At 65.6% G+C, this 16,817-nt stretch overlaps 1 protein-coding gene across 7 annotated transcripts in view; it reads right to left on the bottom strand.

Moving 5' to 3' along the window:
• Positions 1–16,817, bottom strand: part of MCF2L (MCF.2 cell line derived transforming sequence like) — a 76,201-nt gene that overhangs the window by 2,548 nt on the left and 56,836 nt on the right. For 2 of the 7 annotated variants that reach the window (XM_080799020.1, XM_080799017.1), the window contains exons 10-28: positions 16,175–16,294; positions 15,656–15,847; positions 15,106–15,297; positions 14,490–14,649; positions 13,796–13,866; positions 13,499–13,575; positions 12,949–13,015; positions 11,659–11,774; positions 10,420–10,489; positions 9,365–9,457; positions 9,177–9,269; positions 8,384–8,509; positions 7,351–7,572; positions 7,065–7,157; positions 5,997–6,075; positions 5,790–5,856; positions 4,911–5,029; positions 3,767–3,841; positions 536–654 (exon numbers count right to left, since the gene is read on the bottom strand). In XM_080799020.1, coding sequence (XP_080655146.1) covers positions 536–654; positions 3,767–3,841; positions 4,911–5,029; positions 5,790–5,856; positions 5,997–6,075; positions 7,065–7,157; positions 7,351–7,572; positions 8,384–8,509; positions 9,177–9,269; positions 9,365–9,457; positions 10,420–10,489; positions 11,659–11,774; positions 12,949–13,015; positions 13,499–13,575; positions 13,796–13,866; positions 14,490–14,649; positions 15,106–15,297; positions 15,656–15,847; positions 16,175–16,294 — 2,151 coding nt within the window. Of the gene's footprint in view, positions 1–535; positions 655–3,766; positions 3,842–4,672; positions 4,766–4,910; positions 5,030–5,789; positions 5,857–5,996; positions 6,076–7,064; positions 7,158–7,350; positions 7,573–8,383; positions 8,510–9,176; positions 9,270–9,364; positions 9,458–10,419; positions 10,490–11,658; positions 11,775–12,948; positions 13,016–13,498; positions 13,576–13,795; positions 13,867–14,489; positions 14,650–15,105; positions 15,298–15,655; positions 15,848–16,174; positions 16,295–16,817 lie in introns of all 7 variants that reach the window. The other 5 variants (XM_080799018.1, XM_080799016.1, XM_080799021.1 and 2 more) reach the window with 3 other exon arrangements.

The following is a 16,817-nucleotide window of genomic DNA, read 5'->3' on the forward strand; positions in this document are numbered from 1 at the left end:
TATTTGTCTTCTGCTCTGTGTTTGGTGTCTAGACTGCCTGGAACCCAGTGTACACTCAACCTGTTCACGCGGACAAAGCTCTGCCATGTGGAGCCCTGGGGCGTGGCCCAGGGTAGCGCTAAGTGTGTACTGTCTGTCGGTGTGACCTTGACTCTGATGATTCACACGTGAACGGCTCCCCCTTGCCACTCGTGGGAAAGAAAGGGCCTGTGGAGAACCAGGATCCGCCCTTGGTCAGCTGAGTTCTCTAAAAAGCGCGGGAGAGCCGTGTGCACGGCGTTGCAGATGCTCCCGAGGGCATTCCCCTTCTGTGGAGAGCAGATCAGGTGTGTGCCCTGTTCGCCCTGCGGGGACGCCCGTCTGCCAGGGGTCTGGTGGTGCAGGAGGAGGGCGGGCACATAGCCACAGCGAGCCCTGGCGGCCAAGAGTCCCCCCACCCAGCAGCCACGGGAGCCACGGCACCGCGGGCACGCTCTGGAGCTCTCCCACGCGGGGCCCCGGGGCCGGGCCGACGGCCCAGGGGCCCCAAGGTTACCAGCTTCCTGGGGCCCACTCTGCCTTCCTCCTCTGCGTCCGAGGAATTAATGAGCTCTTCAGCACTGGACCAGCCGTCATCCTCAGGGGCTTCCGAGGGCTGAGAGGGTTTGTTCCAACCTGAGAGAGAACAGACTCCAGTGAGGGCCGCCTTCCAACACAAGCTTGCCTGAAGGGGGTCTGCACAGTTCCCGTGACCCCATCCCGTGCACCCGGAGGGGTCTGCCCCCTCCCCAGGCCACACGGCGGACTCCGGGAATGACTGCCGACACGCGTGCCTCAGCTGTCCTTGTCTGGGGAGACAGGGCCCAGAGCACCTGCTTCTGTCGCCCGGCCAGCCCAGGGGAAACGACGAGCCCAGCCCCTCGGGGAGGTGATCCCAGGCTCTGCCGTGACGCCCCTGCCTGCAGACCTGGGGCACACAGCCCGAAGGGCCACCAGCTGGAGATGCCACCATCCATCCACGCTGGAGCAAACACCAGCAAAGGGAAGGAGTCAGAAGTTTGCGCCTGGAGCCTGCGACACCCGTCAGACCGCCTGGAGGCCCACTCCTGACCAGCCGCAGAGGGTGCAGTGCAGGCCCTGCGTGAGGTCAGGGTGCTGTGACCCTCTCTGGACCGGCCAGCAGATGCCGCACACAGATCGGAGTCACGGCTCTGCGAGGCTGGGATTCCCTCCCAGGCCCCCGGCACGAGCTCCGGCCACAGAGCGCGGCTGGGCCAGCACGTGGGGGGAGAGCTCCCCAGGGACTTCCTGACACGCGCACGTACCCCTCATCAGGGTTTGCCCCACTGTGCAGCCCCAGAGACTGACACCTGCATCTCCCATGTGCAGGAAATGTCAGGGAGAAAGCGAGCAAGTTGAGGGGAGACCGGAGACGACGGCTTCCCAGTTCTGAACACAGTAACGGCCCACAGTAAAGTGGCAGGCGGGAGCTCCTTCTGGGGCCCGAGGACCACGGGCACCGCCTAGGTCGGTGGCACAGTGGCAGGAGGCCGGCGGGTCCGGGAGGGAAGGCGGCTCGCCGGCTATGGGCTTGGCGTGCCAGTTCCAGATCGCGTGCGGCCTGGCAGGAAGCTTGCTTTCCCTGAGGACAAGGGCTCGCCCCCCTCTGGGAGGCAGGGGGGCACAGGCACGAGTGGCCGGACAGGCCCGTCCCTGAGGCCCGTCCAGTCGGCCATGAGACGCTTCTGCGAAAGGGACGTTAGGAGTCTTATCTCCCATAGGAGGGGAGCTGGGCCCTGGAGCTCCCCGTCAGCGAGCAGAGCTGGGCCCGGAAGGAAGAGTGTGGGAGACACGGAAGCCCCTGGTGTCCCGGGACCCCGTGTCACAGCAGCAGGCCTGGCGCCACAGAGCCCCCGAGCCCGGCCTTCTCAGCGCTGGGCCGCGGGTCGAGTGGCGGGGGCTGGCGTCTGTGCGGGAATGGGGCACCGGGGTTCCCCACTACAAACCACCCGGCTATGTGTGCCTGGCTCATCTGGGGGTGTGCACGGTGTGCAAAGGGCAGAAAGGGCACAGGCAGGGGAGCCTGGAGGTCCTAGTGCCAAGCAGCCTGGCTGGGGGTCTCCGGCTTCAGCCCACCGCCAGACACGGGGATCCTGGCAACAGAGGACAGACACGTGTCTGAGGACAGTGAGCACAGAAAGGGGGAGACTGTTCTGCAGGGAGACTCTTACAGGTGGGACAGCCACGTGGCCCACGGACTGCACGAGCAACGGGACACTCCCTCCACTGCCCTTGGGTACCACGGAGAACGGAGGGTTTTGTAGGCGCAGAGTTGGGGGGGTGCCCGTGGGGATCCCTCAGCCCCGGAGTGTCTGGGGGAAGGTTCCCTACCGGCCTCGAGCTGCATTTCCGCTTTAAAACCTTGTAACCGGGGCGTTAGGAAGGTACTGATGCCCAGCACACCCGAGGCACCGATGGGGGCCAAGGAGACCCGTGTCTGGGACCCAGACGGCACCCCGGGACCTACGCAGACGTTGGCGAGTTTGTGGGACATTATGCTAACGTGACCATGAACGCGGTCCCCTCTATTCTCTCCAAGCTAGTCCCTGACACTGACACCGAGGAAAATGATGGGCAGATGAAGCTTCTCGGGCAGCAAGCGTGTAAGCATTTGCCAGAGCGGCCAGGACACCCGCGGCTCACTGTATGGGGAGTGGAGGGGGACTGGTGGCGGGGGTCACATCTTTGGTGACCTTATGAAGCCGCCTCCTCTTCCTGTCACAGGTGAGAAGACATAACTTGGCTGAAAGGCGGTAGGAACCACGGGCAACCGGCCACCGGCGGGCTCAAGCCCCTTCACCAGCTTCTGCACGAGGGAAGTCAGCCAGGGGAATGCTCTGACATCTCCAGGACTTAAGCAGAAAATGAGGCCGTCAACGGAGAAGTGAGCCCTGTCCCAGGCCCTGGGACCTCAGAGGTGGCCCCCCGGGCACTGCCCACCCACGTGCGGGCTGTGGGAAGCCGCCAGCCTCCGAGCCGTGATGTGGGAGCAGGCGCAGAGCTGCCATCTGGGTCCCAGGCACACAGATTCATGCTCGAGGCCAAGTGTGCTGCGTGACCCCTGGGGGTCCTGGGGGCATGTTGGGAACCTTCATAATTATTGGAAAATTCACTTTGTTAATCTCTCACTGCAAACTTCAGACCCTCAGCCTGGGCCAGGGGGAGGGTCTTTGGGTTTTGGAAGAATATGCTTTACCCTCGTTATTAGAGGGAGCAAAAACTAGCAGCCCAAGGTCCAGTATGGAGCTCGGCCCCACCTGTCCGCACAGCCCATCGTCCTCCCACGACATGGGGGCCTGCAGGAGGCCGTCAGCAGCTCGGTTCTATGTTTCCACTGAGAAGCTTGGGACAACTGGTGACACAGGGGAGAGGCCGGCGCAGCAGGGGCCCAAGGACGGGGTGCCCCATAGCTGGCACGATGGCGGTAATGGCCCAGCCCAACCGGCGTGCCGGCCAGGCGTCGGCGGCCTCTTGCTGGGGGCCTGGCTGGTTCTGCACGTTCTGGGCAGACCCGATGGGAGTGAGACTGGGAACCTGAGAACCCAAGAACCGTCATCACGGAACCTGTTGCCAGGGCGTCATGCTTTTGGAGAGAACAGTGAATTTGTTCCTGCCCGGAGGACCTGTCTTGTTCTGCGTCACCAGGGGCGAGTGAGGGCGAGACAGTGTCCCTAACCCGAAGGGCACAGGGAGGTCCGGCTATGTCCGGGAGGTGGGGCCACTCTACCTCGTACACCAAAAGGCGTGGGGTCGCTCTTCACTTCGTGTCGCTTAGCTTTTTTGTCGGGGCTGGTAGGAGACGCTGCATAGGGAGGAAGAGGGACAGATGCAGAGAGAGCGCGTGAGGGGCTGCGTGTGGGTGCGGGGCGCGTGGGGAGCGGTGCTCATGCTGGGACGGGACGCGGGCGCCGGGTGGGCTCGTCCTAGTGGGGCGAGCGTAGCTTCCTGTGAACGGAACGAAGCAGGCGGGGGGGGGGTGTCCCTCATGCGGGGGACTGGAGAGGCCCAGACGCCGAGAAGGCGAGCAGACGCCCGTCTGGGGCCGCGTGCGGGGGCGTTTCTGAACTCGGCAGGCAGGCGCGCGCAGGGGGCCGCCTGCCGTGCTCATCGGCAAGATTAGCGCCCGAATGTGTCCTTCCTTTTTAAAAAAAAGTTTGAGGCCAACTTAGCACTATTTTATAAATTGCAACAAAAACACAAACAGAGCCCTCTGCACAGCTCAGCGCCACGCCGCTCCGGAAGGCCGCCGGCTCTCGGAGGTGTCCACGCGAGGGACCCCCCGCGCCCCCCGTGCACCAGCGGCCACCCCTCAGAGACGGGCGCGACGACAGCAGCAGGAGCGCGGTGCAGACGGTGACCGCGCGGGGACCGAACAGGGCGGAGCCGGAAAGGGGCGGGCGGCGGGAGGTGCCCGTTCCTGAGGGAGGAAAAGCAGCTTTCCCACCCGAGGCCCTGCGGAGCGCTCGGGCCGCGTGCGCCATGGACACGGACACGCCGGCGCCGGCCAGGACGCGCGGTCCACCGGGAGACACCGCGGCCGCCCCCCGGATGAGCACCACACAAATGGATGACAGACACGCCACCACGGTGAGCGACACGGCCACAGCACGGGTTTCAGGCGGGCGCCTTTTACCTTTCTGACCCTTGAGGTTAGCAAAGCCCTGCAGGGTAAAGCGCTTTCTGGAAAGCGCGGAGCTTTCGGAGGTGGAGCTGGGCACCGAGTCATCTACGCAGGGAGAGAGAGGGCGGTGTGGGGCGGCCGTGCGGGCCGCGGCTCTCTGCTGGGGCGCACGGCCGCCAGGAGGACGGTCCCAGCCCTGCGGGCGGCGGTGCGCGTCCTGGACACGCCGGCTCGCGGCGCGGACACCCACCTCGGCCCTTCTCCGGCGGCTTCGGCGGCGACGTGGAGCGCACGTGGCCTCCCAGGCTCAGGGGGTCGGTCTTCCTCTCCTCCGGCTTCTGGATGTTTCTCGTGGCTCCTTTCGAAGGACTAATGACGTCACACGCACACCGGAAACAGAAGTAGAATGTTGCAGGTCGGTTTTCCAAGCCCCTCCTGAGGCTCCGAGGTAGAGGCCACCCTGGGGTCCCACCGGGCCCTTCAGCCCCTCTGGGTTCCCCAGAACGGGACCCAGCGAGAGCAAATACACACGCCGGGCGTGAGCAAGGAGGCAGTTCTCTGAGTTGGGGAGGACGGACTTTCTCTTTTCAAACCATCGTTGGGTGGAGTGTTTGCTTGGACTGTGTCCTTTCCCACCAACCATCACAGGTGGCTTACGGGGGAAACAGGAGAAACAGAGTCACGGAGCTGCTCGGAAGGCGTGCAGTGACAAAGGAAAGCTAAGGGCAGGGAAGGCGTGGTGAGCCGGCGCGAGGCCGGTGCGTCCAGCATGGGTCTGTGCCTCGGCACCCGACGTCCGGGTCCTTGTCTGAGGCGCCACCGTCACGGAAACGTAGCTGTCACCTGCCCCAGCAGCACGTGCTGCGCTGACCGTACCAGGAAACAACTCACAGTCGGAAAACAGAGACGGCAGGAGCCAGCCTGCGCCCGGGGTGGGGCCGGAGACCTCGTCCCTGAGGCTGGTCCGCGGGGACGGACCCCCAGCACACAAGGCCAGAGGACACTCCGGGGCCGGCAGGCAAACCCAGAGTGACCCAAAACCCTGGGAGGAGGTTTGGATCACCAGCCGCGTGAACGTAGTGGTGCGTGCAGACCCCCGTGCCAACCGGAGCGGGTGCGGCTCCCTCACCTGGTGCCGGGCGGTGCGGGCAGAGGCAGGCTCTGGGACTGCTCCAGCGCGCGGTGCTGGCTGGCTTCTGCAGGGAGGGGACACAGAAGTGCGTGACCGACTTCACCTGTGAGGCCGCCACCCCGCCAGGAGCCCTGGGTTTGGGGGTTGCCTTGGCCGTGTGCATAAGTGCACCGGAGCCCAGCTGGGAGTGGCCGCGGCTCCTACCTCTGCAGGCTTGCAGCTGGCTGGTCAGCACTTTGCGGATCTCGCTCACCCACGCGGCCTTGACTTCGGGGGTCGGCGCCTGTGCCGGAAGGAAGGCCAGGACGTGAGGACGCACGTTCCCAAAGACGCTGCTCTGCCTTTGACTCTCGAAGCTCCTACGGACCACCCCGGGAGCGGACAGTGGGGCCACTGCCCCGGAGAAAGGAGGGGGCGGTGGGCGGTCCCCTTGCCTCGGGACCGTGGCACAGGCACGGCACGACGGGAGGGCCTGTGGGCCACGCAGGTGGTGGGTCGACTGCCCGGCCCTCCCACTTCACAGCCTCGCTGGCATCCGACTTGGTGAACACTTGGGGCACAGACCGCCCCCCGTGAGCATGCTTCTCCAGAAGTGGCCTGTGGCATCGTTTTGTAACAAGGAAGACGGGCGCCTGGCACTCGGAAGTGGACTTTAAGCTCAAGCGGGGCGGGCCGGGGCCTGCCTCGGCACAGGTGTGTGGCCAGAGGGCAGAGACAGCCGGGCTCTGGACACGGGGCCTGCGGAAAGCCAGAGCGCCGGCCGCCAGCCCCGCAGCTCCCGGGGGCCAGTGCCCGAGCCGGAGCCGGGCGTCATCGCCGCAGGCTGCTGTGCCTATACGCGCACCAGGACAGGCTGCCACGGCCACCACATCCCGCGTCTGAGCGTGGGGGGCCACCGGAAGGGGCCTGTCCCGTGTGCGGGCCAACCCCATCCCAGGGCCCAGGGACGGGGGGTCATATGGGCTCAGGGAGCTCTCACAGCCCTAGCGCCCCCTGCCCTCACCGGCACGGCAGGGGCTAGAAGGACCAGGACAGGCCGGTCACGTGGGTAACACGGCCCAGGCTAGTCGCACCCCCCGAGCCCATGTCCCTGGGCACGCCTTTCACGCACCCTAACAGTGGGCTCCCCGTGCTTCCTCCTGGGTCCGGCTCAGGGCGGTGCCCCTGCACGGCCTCCGGGAGATAAAGCTCCGCAGAAGCTTCCAGACACCTGCCCTCACCAGGGAGGCCGACGCGTCCCCGACGCCTGGCCCTGGAGAAGGCGGGGCCTACCTGTACGATGTACACCTCCTCTCTGGCGTTGTACCAGATCTCGAACTTCCTCACGTCGCCCTTCACGTTCTCCGTGATGCCGACGGCCGCCATCTGACGGCGCGAGCAGGGGACAGGTGTTCGTCGTGTGCGGGACGGGAGTGCGCCCTCCCGCCGTTGAAAGGGGTCAGGGCGTGGTGCCGACGCGGGAAGCGGCTCGGGGTGGGGGCCGAGGACGCGGGGGTCCCGCACCCCCACCCCCCGAAGACACGGGGGCCGCGGCCGCGGCTGCCGGAGCCTCACTCACGTTCAGGGACTGCTTGTAGCTGTAGGAAGGGGCCTTCTCGTACCCCTCCCCGCTCTCCTCCCTCTTCTTGCAGAACAGCACGGCCTTCTCGTGGAGGAAGAGGTGCCGCTGCATGGGCTTGAACCTGGCCAGGTCCTTGACCTTGGAGTGGCCCCTCTTGTGGTCCGTCCAGACGCTGAAGGAGCCTTGCATGAGCAGCTTCCCCAGGCCGCTCAGGTCGCCCTGCGCCCGGAACGAACGCGCGGCCTTACACGCCCGCAGCCGCGGAGACGCGCCCGCCTCGGAGGGACCCCGCTGCCGACGCTCGGGGGAGGGCAGAACCGCGGAGGTGGGTGAGGGGTCGGGGCTGGCTGGGGGCCGGGGGAGGGGGAGGGGCGGGCACGGGGTCTTCTGGCAGGGAGACTCCTCTTCGCGAGCCTGTGCCCGTGGGCACGGGGCGCTCGGTGTCTGTCCAAACCCCCCGGAGGCACACCCTGGGCCCGGGTGGGGACGGTAGGCCGGCGAAGGCTCGTCCCTGTGACAAAGGCCCCACCTGCTGGGTGTGGGGGCGTGGGGGGCTGTGCGTGGGGGCACTGGGGCATGTGGGATGTCCTCGTGCCTTCTCTTATTCTGCTGCAAACCTAACACAGCCCTAAAAATAAAGCCTATTACATTAAAAAAACAGGGTGAGCGCAAGTGGCCAAGAGGCAACAAAATGCATGAGCTGACCTAATTTGGGGACACAAAGGACAGAGTCTGCCCTTCACATCTGCTTGTCCCCTGTCCCCAACCCACAAGCAGTGGCAAAACCAGGCCAGCCCTGAGTCCAACGCCCTCGGGCCTCCGGAGCGGACGTGCAGCTCGGCGGGCTAAAGTCTCCCCAGTGCCCTGGGTTCGGGGGCACGCCCCAAGCTGGGGGTCCGTTCGCCCCGAGCCGCCCCAGACACCATCAGAACTGGGCTCTTGCCAGCCCACAGGGACGCGCATGCACAGGGAGGCTGTGGCACGGCTCCGCACGGTCCCCGGCCCGGTGGCGGCACACGGAGGCCCTTACGTCATAGCCAGTGATGGCGATCAGGTGCATGGAGTCGTTGACGGCCTTGAGGATGCCCAGAATGGAGCTCAGGGCCTCCTGCAGGTGCTCAGCCCCCGCGCAGCTCCTGCTGTATTTCAGCATCTCCTGGGGGGACGCGGGTACCGTCACACGCCGCGGAAACACAGGACTCCCGCTCCGGCCCCGCGTGGACCCTCGGGATGTAGAGTGTGGCTCCCCGCGTGGCCGGGGAGGCCCAGGAGCCACCCCCCGCACCCTGCCTGTCCCAATGGTCCTGCCCGGTGCTGTAGACAGGGACGCCCCAGCCAGGTGCTCGGCCGGGTCTCCCCACGTCTCCCTCTCCTAGACCTGCCACTCCTTCCTTTCCACACAATACCCCCAGACCCATGATGGCGAAAGGCGTCTGCGCGTCCCCTGGCGTGTGTACTCAGACCCGACGAGGCCACTGGACATGGGTGGCCTCGTGGGGAGGACCACGTGTGGGGCGCAGTGGGGTGTGTGTGGACACGCCTGGAGCCCATGCTCCACGGGACAGGGTCGGCCTGACTGTTCACCTCTGGGTCCCGCGACTCCCTGACAGCGGCCAGCGCACAGTAGGTGCTCCACAAAGGCCTGCAAAGAGCCAGGGCCCTCGCAGGGCAGGAAGGAGGCTGTGCTGGGACTGCGGCTCTCGGGGAGGCTAAAGAGGCCGCAGGCAGGGAGGGGGGACAAGGCCAGTAGGGCAGAGCGGGGCGGGGGGAGGTCGGCAGGGCACGGCAGGGGTGGGGGATGCAGGAGGGGGTGAGCAGCCCACCTTCAGCAGCAGCTGGTACTTGGTGATTCTCTGGACCGGCTTCAGCAGGTAGGAGTCCAGACTGAGCTTGTGGTCCAACTTCCGCTGGCATTCCTGCAAGCCCAGAGCCCGCCCGGTGAGCCCGACTGGGGCCCCGAGGGAGGGGGCGCCGGCGGGGGAGACCCGCGCCCCGGGAGGCCGTGACGCACCTGGAAGAACGGGCTGTCGGAGCACTGTCTCCACAGGCTCTCGGAGCGCGGCTTGTTCTGGCAGTACTTCTCGTAGACCTGGAACTCCTCCATCTGACCGGGGACAGCGCGCGTCACAGGGCGCACCCCGCCCCCTCCATCGTCCCCCTCGCCGCGCCACAAGCCCACAGGGTTCACGACGGGACTGCGGCCGTCCCCTCCTCTGTGCAGATCAGCACCGCGCCGCTGGTGTCTTGCCGTGAGAGTTACCGACCACGAACAGCTGCTAATTTCTACAGAAAGACCCCGCAGGGCTTGGGGCTCCACCACGTGTGCGAGGAGCTACCCGCGGGCTCGGTGACACGCAGAACCCCACCGGAGGGTCGGACCCGGCAGGCGTGGGGCGGGCCTGGGAAACTGCGTCTCCGGTAAGGCCCCAGGATGCCGATGCTACTGGCCGGGGCCCCCACTTTGAGAAGCAGTGACCTCCAGCACGACCCCTCCCCCAACTCCCAAACCGCAGTGAGCAGCTCAGCAGCGGCCAGATGCGGGGCAGCGACAGGCCCCTCCTCCTTCCTCTGTGCTCGGCCCCACGCCGTGCGGACATGTCTCGGCCTCTGTGTCACTGTGTTGTGAAAATGAGCAGCTCGGCCACACGCTCCCTGCCGCTCCACGCACAGGGCACCGAGATGGGCCTGAGAGGATCGCCCCGTCCTGCTCCCTCCACCTCTCTCAGCCCAGAAGGAGCCACGTCAGAGAGGAGAGGGGGAGGTGACCGTCCCAGGCCGGCTTGCGCGGGGGGCTGCCGACCAGGGCGAGACCAGACACAGCCACCAGCTCGAGAAGTCCGGCTGAGCTCAGCTGCACGTGAGCCGTCAAGACGGACACGTTCTGATTCTGGCACTTCTGAGCCCGTGACTGGCTCAGAGAAAACCGTGTCTCAGGCAGCCCGGGGACACGTGCACTCGGTGACCCCGGGGGTTAGGACACTGCGACAGGGTCTGAAGTCATGACTGTGTCCCGCGGAAACTTGAACAAGTTAGGCCCGGCACAGCGCACGTCGGGACAACACGTACCCGCTCCAGGAAGCACCTCCCGACCAGCTCCGGGCAGTCCGTGTAGCCCTCCAGCTCCCTGAGGAATATCCTAGGCAGAGAAGCTTCCCCTTAGGTCACGTGAAGAGCCGGAGGAGACACCAGCCACGGATAAATAATGTTACTTCCCAAGTCCCGCTGACTTCTGACCCGGGACAGCCGGGGGACAGTGAGCCGGGCCCGGCAACCCACGCCGGGCTCCCCAGGGGCTGCTGCGGCAAACTCAGGTTTAAGCAGACCTGGCCCCTTCGTGGGTCCCTTCGGGTCGCTGGCGTTGGCGTCCACGCAGGAGTTAGGACAGCTACTTCTCTACCGGCCGGACAGGGAGGCGGGCAGGAGCCGGGCCTGCTGTGAGCACCCAACCACACCCACCCAGCTCCACAGGTGCACCCGCCCAGGAGCCTGGGGTCAGTCCCACCTCGGCGAGGAGCTCCCTGGGCTCAGCTCACCGCAGCTTCGAGCCCCCAGCGGCCCAGCCCCGTGGCCTGGCCCGAGCCGAGGTCATCTGACCTGTGCCCCTTCCGTGGGAAGGGAGGGGCCCGGGGGGTCCGGCAGCAGATGGGTGCCCCCTCTGTGAGCGAGTGGATGACTGAGGCCGAAAGCGTGTGGTCGGACCGAAGTCCCCAGTGCCCCCACAAGCCCAGACGAGGCTGTGCTGTCCGTCCCACTGCCCCCCGCCCCCGCCGTGCATCCTGCGTCCGCCTCCGCTTGTCCTTTCCCACGCGCTCACGCACACCGCCGCGGGCAGCCAGGGGTGCGCGGCTGCAGAGGGAGAGGGCCCTTCGTCCCCCCCCAAAGCCACGGCGGCCGCTGACAGCGCTCGTGAGGGGAGGAGAGGCAGGACAGGAACGTCTGCCATGGCCTCCTTCTCAAGGACGAACTTGGGGACAAAACGGGCCCTGCTGAGTGGTGTGATTTTGGTGCCACGTGCACACAGAGCGGGGCTGGCCACTGCTGGTCCGGCAGGAGTCGGGGGTGCTCCTGTGTCCTCAAAGCCCCAGCTACTGCCCAGCGGGAGGACGGGCCACCTCTAACGGCCTGCAGGCGCCTCCCACCTGAGCCGCTATCCTGCGGCAGCCCCTGAGCACCTGTCCCTGGGAGGAGGAAGGGAGGCTCTCCACCGGCAGGCCACGGCCCAGGGCCCGCGTGCAGCCGGCTCCCCGCGGGCGCGGTCTCAGGGGCAGACCCCACCGGGTAGGCGTGGTCAGAGGAGGGCCTGACCTGTTATGAAAGTGGTAAATCTCCTCCATGTTTCCAAACAGAACGTCCTTCTTGTTTTGGAGACCCGGTGACACGAGGTGCGCCATGAGCGGGTTATCGAGTTCTGCAGCGTAGCCCTGCGGAGGAGGGGAGAGGCTGGGAGGGATGCCGGGCTCCGTGGACTGTGACGGGCTCCGTGGACAGTGAGCAGGTAGGGGACGCCTCTCAGGACTTAGAAAGTGAATCCACCAGGATGAATTCACGGACCGTTTCTGAGGTGACCACCCAGACCCGCACAGAGAAACACGAGTGACTACAGACGGCACCATTTTTAGGGGTTGTGAGGGCTTCCGTCCTCTGCCTTTCAACCTCTTGACACTCATATAACTGGTATAAAGGAGAGAAATTTTATATGTACTCCCTGATGAATCATTTCAGTGTCTACACCCCTGTAACCACCACCCAGACCAAGATCCAGAACATTCCAGGGCCTACAAGCCCCGAGGCCTCTACTCTGCTCCTCTACCCAGACGGGGCAGCTCAGCTGTTCCTGCAAGGGAATCCCACACAGTCCTGTCTGACCCCTGCTCCTAACACGCTCCTGGTGTCAGCCACGCTCCCCCGCAGCCACGCTCCCGGGACGGCCACGCTCCTGGGGTCAGTCACGCTCCCGGGTCAGCCACGCTCCCCACTAAGCTACGCTCCCAGGTCAGCCACGCTCCCTGGTCAGCCACATTCTGGGGTCAGCCACGCTCCAGAGTCAGCCCTGCTGCGGGGTCAGCCATGCTCCCCAGTCAGGCATGCTCCCGCATCAGTCATGCTCTGGGATCAGCCACGCACTGGATCAGCCACACTCCCAGGGTCAGCCACGTTCCGGAGTCAGCCACACTCCAAAGTCAGCCACGCTCAAGGGTCAGCCACGCTCCCTGGGTCAGCCACGTTCCGGAGTCAGCCACACTCCAAAGTCAGCCACGCTCAAGGGTCAGCCACGCTCCCTGGGTCAGCCATGCTCCTGGGTCAGCCACACTCTGGAATCAGCCATGCTTTGGGATCAGCCACGCTCCAGAGTCAGCCACGGTCCCTGAGTTAGCCACGTTCCGGGGTCAGCCATGCTGTCTTCCTTGTTGCTGGAGCAGGTCCCTGTGCCAAGGCAACCACATCTCCTCGTCCCTGGTCCCACTGATGGATGAGTTCCTTCCAGCTTGGGGTCATCTGAGTAAAGCTGCCGCCCTCCTCTCTCGCTCTGTGTGTAGGATGAGCTGGCCTACAGGCTCCCGGGGGTGCCTCTGCCGGTCCCCCACGCAGGCTCACCTCCAGGACACAGAGCAGCTCCTCCACGTAGACCCGTTCTGTATCCAAGAGCTCGTTCATCACATGCCTGTGGCCAGAGATGTGTCAGAGCCAGAAGGGTACAAGAGAAGCCCCCCAGGGCGGGGTGCGTGTGGGAAAAGGAGGGGTCAGGAGAGGAGCAGCACCGGCCCGTGGGTGCAGCGCACAGGGGAGCCAGGGGCCGGTCAGGGCGGTGAGCACGGCTGCACATCTGTCTCCGGTGAACCACACGGTCTCGCCACCGAGGGCTTGAATGGGGGTGGGGGGGCACCAGCCATTTCAATCACCAAAATTCTACCCAAGGAACCAGGGGCAAAAGGCTCTTCTAGGAAAAACCAGCTCTGTCTCGGCTCTGGACGTGGTCTCACCAGACAGACAGACCCACGCGCGCCCACATGCGCTCTGTGACACCCACTTGGGCGTGGACGTGTACAGACCCCACCCCCTCGGGCCCGTTGATGTTCAGACCCCCCGCGGCCAGAGGCTGAGATCTGAGAGGGTCGCACGCGCCGTATCCGGACCAGTCACTCACCTCCGCAAGATGGCCAGGCTTTCCTCCTCATCGCCCGTCGAGCTGCTCCGGCCCGGCCGGCTCTCGCTCATCTCGCTCTGGGGAGAGAACCGCAGGGGCTGCCCCCAGCGTCCGGACACGAGGGGGTGCGGCCCTACCTCCGACCTCAGGGAACCCACCCGCACTTCCCGCTGGGGAGGGAGCCGCCGTCCCACGGCAGGGACGGTCCCAGGGCACCGGCGGGGCAGGGGAGCTGGGGAGTGGGACCGGACCCCGAGGAGAGCCACCATGGGAGTGCGGCCCGGACAGTGGCCTCACCTTGGCCCTCCTGTAGGGCCCTCTCCGGAGCCCGCTGCCCTCAGAACTGTTCTCAGAGCCTCTCCGGCTGCCTGGTTTGGGAAGAAAGGAGGAAGGAAGTTGTGGCTTCACATCTCCCTGCCTGCAGGGGAAACGCCGCACCTGGGAGCGGGCAGCGCCTGGCACTGTTGCAGAAACGGACGCGAGCCCCTGTAGCCCCCGGGAGGGGCACGGAAGCCGAGGAAACGCGGAGCAGAGGGAGGCAGGCGGGAGACCGGGGAGGGAACATGGAGCCGAGGCCGTGCACACACGGGACCCGGACCCCCCTGGGCCGGGGGACGGTCTCCTCCGATGGGAGCTGCACGCTGTGGAGGCGGTGGGCGGGAGTCGGCTCTCCAGGGTCTCACCACCTTACGGCCTCCTTATCGAAGCCCCGATGCGGACAGCAGGCAGAGGCTGCCGCAGAAGGGGCTCTGGGGAACGGCATGGCCGCTTGCTCGGCCTCGGAGGAGACCGCGGGGAGTTGGGGCTGCGGGGCGCTGTGCGCCACGGTCGGAGAACTATTCTGGAACAGCACCGAGGACAGACAGGCTGAGACAGACGAGTCCAGAAAGAGCCCCGTGACGGCTAGCAGATGGCACACACTGGGCGCGTGCCAATGACACTTTCTTCACAAGGGCCCGCCACGGCCCGGAAGGACAGCGACGGCACACACCTGGAGAGGGGCAGGGTGATTTCGTGAGCGCCTCTGGCCGGGGGGCCACGGGCTGCACCGGCCGCGTCTGCTTGGCCGCCAGCTTCTTGAGGCTGGCCTGTCGCCGGTGAAACATCTCCTCCACGCCCTCTTGCTTCTGGAAGACCTTCTGCACGTGCTCCTGAAGGGCCAGGGCGGACGGACTCGTGAGTAAGAGACACCCCCAGTGTCAGAAGCAGGCCCTCCTCTGTGCCTGGGACACAGCGCCACAGCTGCCACACAGCAATCCCGCACTCGAGCCCTTGCTGCGGCTGGGAGCCGTGGGACCCCGTGGACGGCGGACTTGGGGCTGAGGGTCCACCGGAAGGGAGGGACATGAGGCCGCCACGGGTCTGCGGACAGCGGGCCGGGCGGGAGTGGGGCCCTGGGGTCAGTGTGACATGTGGCAGGGCCCGCAGTGGCTGCTCCGACAAGAACGCGGTCCTTGCGGGGAAGGACCCTGGGGGCAGGAGGAGCCGCTGTAGGAAGAGAAACTGAGCCGCACGACTGTCCAGGACACTCTGAGAGGTCACGGCAGAATTCTTCCGTACACCCCGGAGTGACTCCCCACCGTCGGCACAGGCCCGGCTCTGCTCACCCTCAGGTCTTTCGTGAGGATGGATTCGTAGTCCTGGTAAATTTTACTGAGCTCCTGGATCTTATTCTCTGCGCCAGTCTCCAGAAATTTCTCGATTTCCTGCAGGGCCGCCTCGGCGCCATCCTGGGACTGGCACTTGTCCACCGGCTGCGAGGCCAGCAGGTAGATGCCCTGGTCGCACCATTTCATGGACTGGACACACCGAGCGCGGCCGAGGGAGAGAAGGGCACCATCAGAGGCCGTGTCCTGGCGGGTCGGGAGGCGTGCTCTGCCTGGCCTCCTCCTGGCCATCCTGCCCCCCACCACCCTGATCTGGGACCGCGCGGCGTGCCAACCCGCACGGGGCCCGGGCGGGACTCGTTCCCACAGAGGCCGTGCAGGAAATTAGCCACACGCTGGCTTTGGTCCTTGGGAAGAACCGTCAGTGGGGGCAGGGAATTTTAGAGAATGGGCCACGGGGACTGTGGTCCACAGGGAAGGACCCAGCCACGCGGGGACTGTGGTCGGCGGGGATGGAGCCTGCCACGCGGGGTGGCGGCGGGGGTCTCACCGCTTCTAGGAGGTGGTGCAGCTCCAAGGACTTGCCGAGTAACTCCCTCCGCCTCTCCACGTCGGCCGCGAACTGCTCACACAGGTGCTGGAGCTCGTGGCACTTGGGGCGGATGGAGTCCACGGCATAGTGTTTGCTGTCGATGAGCTGCTCGCCCTCCAGGGACAGGCTGCGGGCGCGCTCCAGGGAGGCCTGCGGAGACAACCGCCCAGACGTGTGGTTCGGGGTCGGTCCGTGAAAGTGCACAGCTTTCTGGGACGGTCGGTGGGGCCGGGGGTGGGGGAGGAGGGGTGACAGTGGGAGGAGTCCGCGGGGGGGGGGGTTGAGAGTGGGAGGGGTGGGGGGTGAGAGTAGGAGGGGTCGGTGGGGTCGGGCAGAGGCTGTGCTGCCCTCCCTCAGCTCTGGGACGTCCCCCATCGGATGGTGAGAGAGCCCCCTGCCCCCGCCTGCCCAAGTGATAGCCCGGTGCCCTGAACACCCCCTGACTGCCCGCTGCCCACACCCACCCCACGTGCTCACACTCGACTTGTCCTCAAAGCTGGCGAGGTCCTTCAGGAGGTGCTCTGCGTGCGCCAGGCTGTTGCCCACGTCGGTGAAGGTTGCTATCTTCTGGGCCACTGCGTCTAAGGAGGCTTTGACCTGAGACACAGGAGGGGCGAGAGGCCCGGGCCCAGGTCAGGCATGGAGGGAGGAGAGAGGAGCCAGGCCCTCCTCGGGAAACGGGGCAGAGGGACACATGCTCAGAAGTCACAGCTTATGGGACAGCTCTCCCGTGGGTGAGAACAACGCTCTTCCTCTGAGCCTGGGAGCGAGGCACGATGTCCACTGTCACTGTTTAGCCGGAGCAGGACGGCCGTGCCTACATGGAGAAGTGGAGTCGCCAGTAACCAGGCGATGGACAGGCAGGAGGGGGAGAACCAAGCTGTCCCTGTTTGCACGAGACCTAATCGTCTACGTAGAAAATCCCCCAAACTCTGCCAAACTAACAGAATATAAGTGAGTTCAGCAAGGTGTCGGGATAAACACACGAAAATCAGTTGTATTTCTCCGTACAGCAAGGAGTACGTGAACACCAGAATTAAAACCACCATCTACCGTTGCTCAAAAATGAACGACTCGGGTGTAAAATCCAGCCAACCCCCCACTGAGCTGGTCTGAAAAG

This window comes from Martes martes, assembly GCF_963455335.1.
Source record: "Martes martes genome assembly, chromosome: 3".
NCBI classification, from domain to species: domain Eukaryota; kingdom Metazoa; phylum Chordata; class Mammalia; order Carnivora; family Mustelidae; genus Martes; species Martes martes.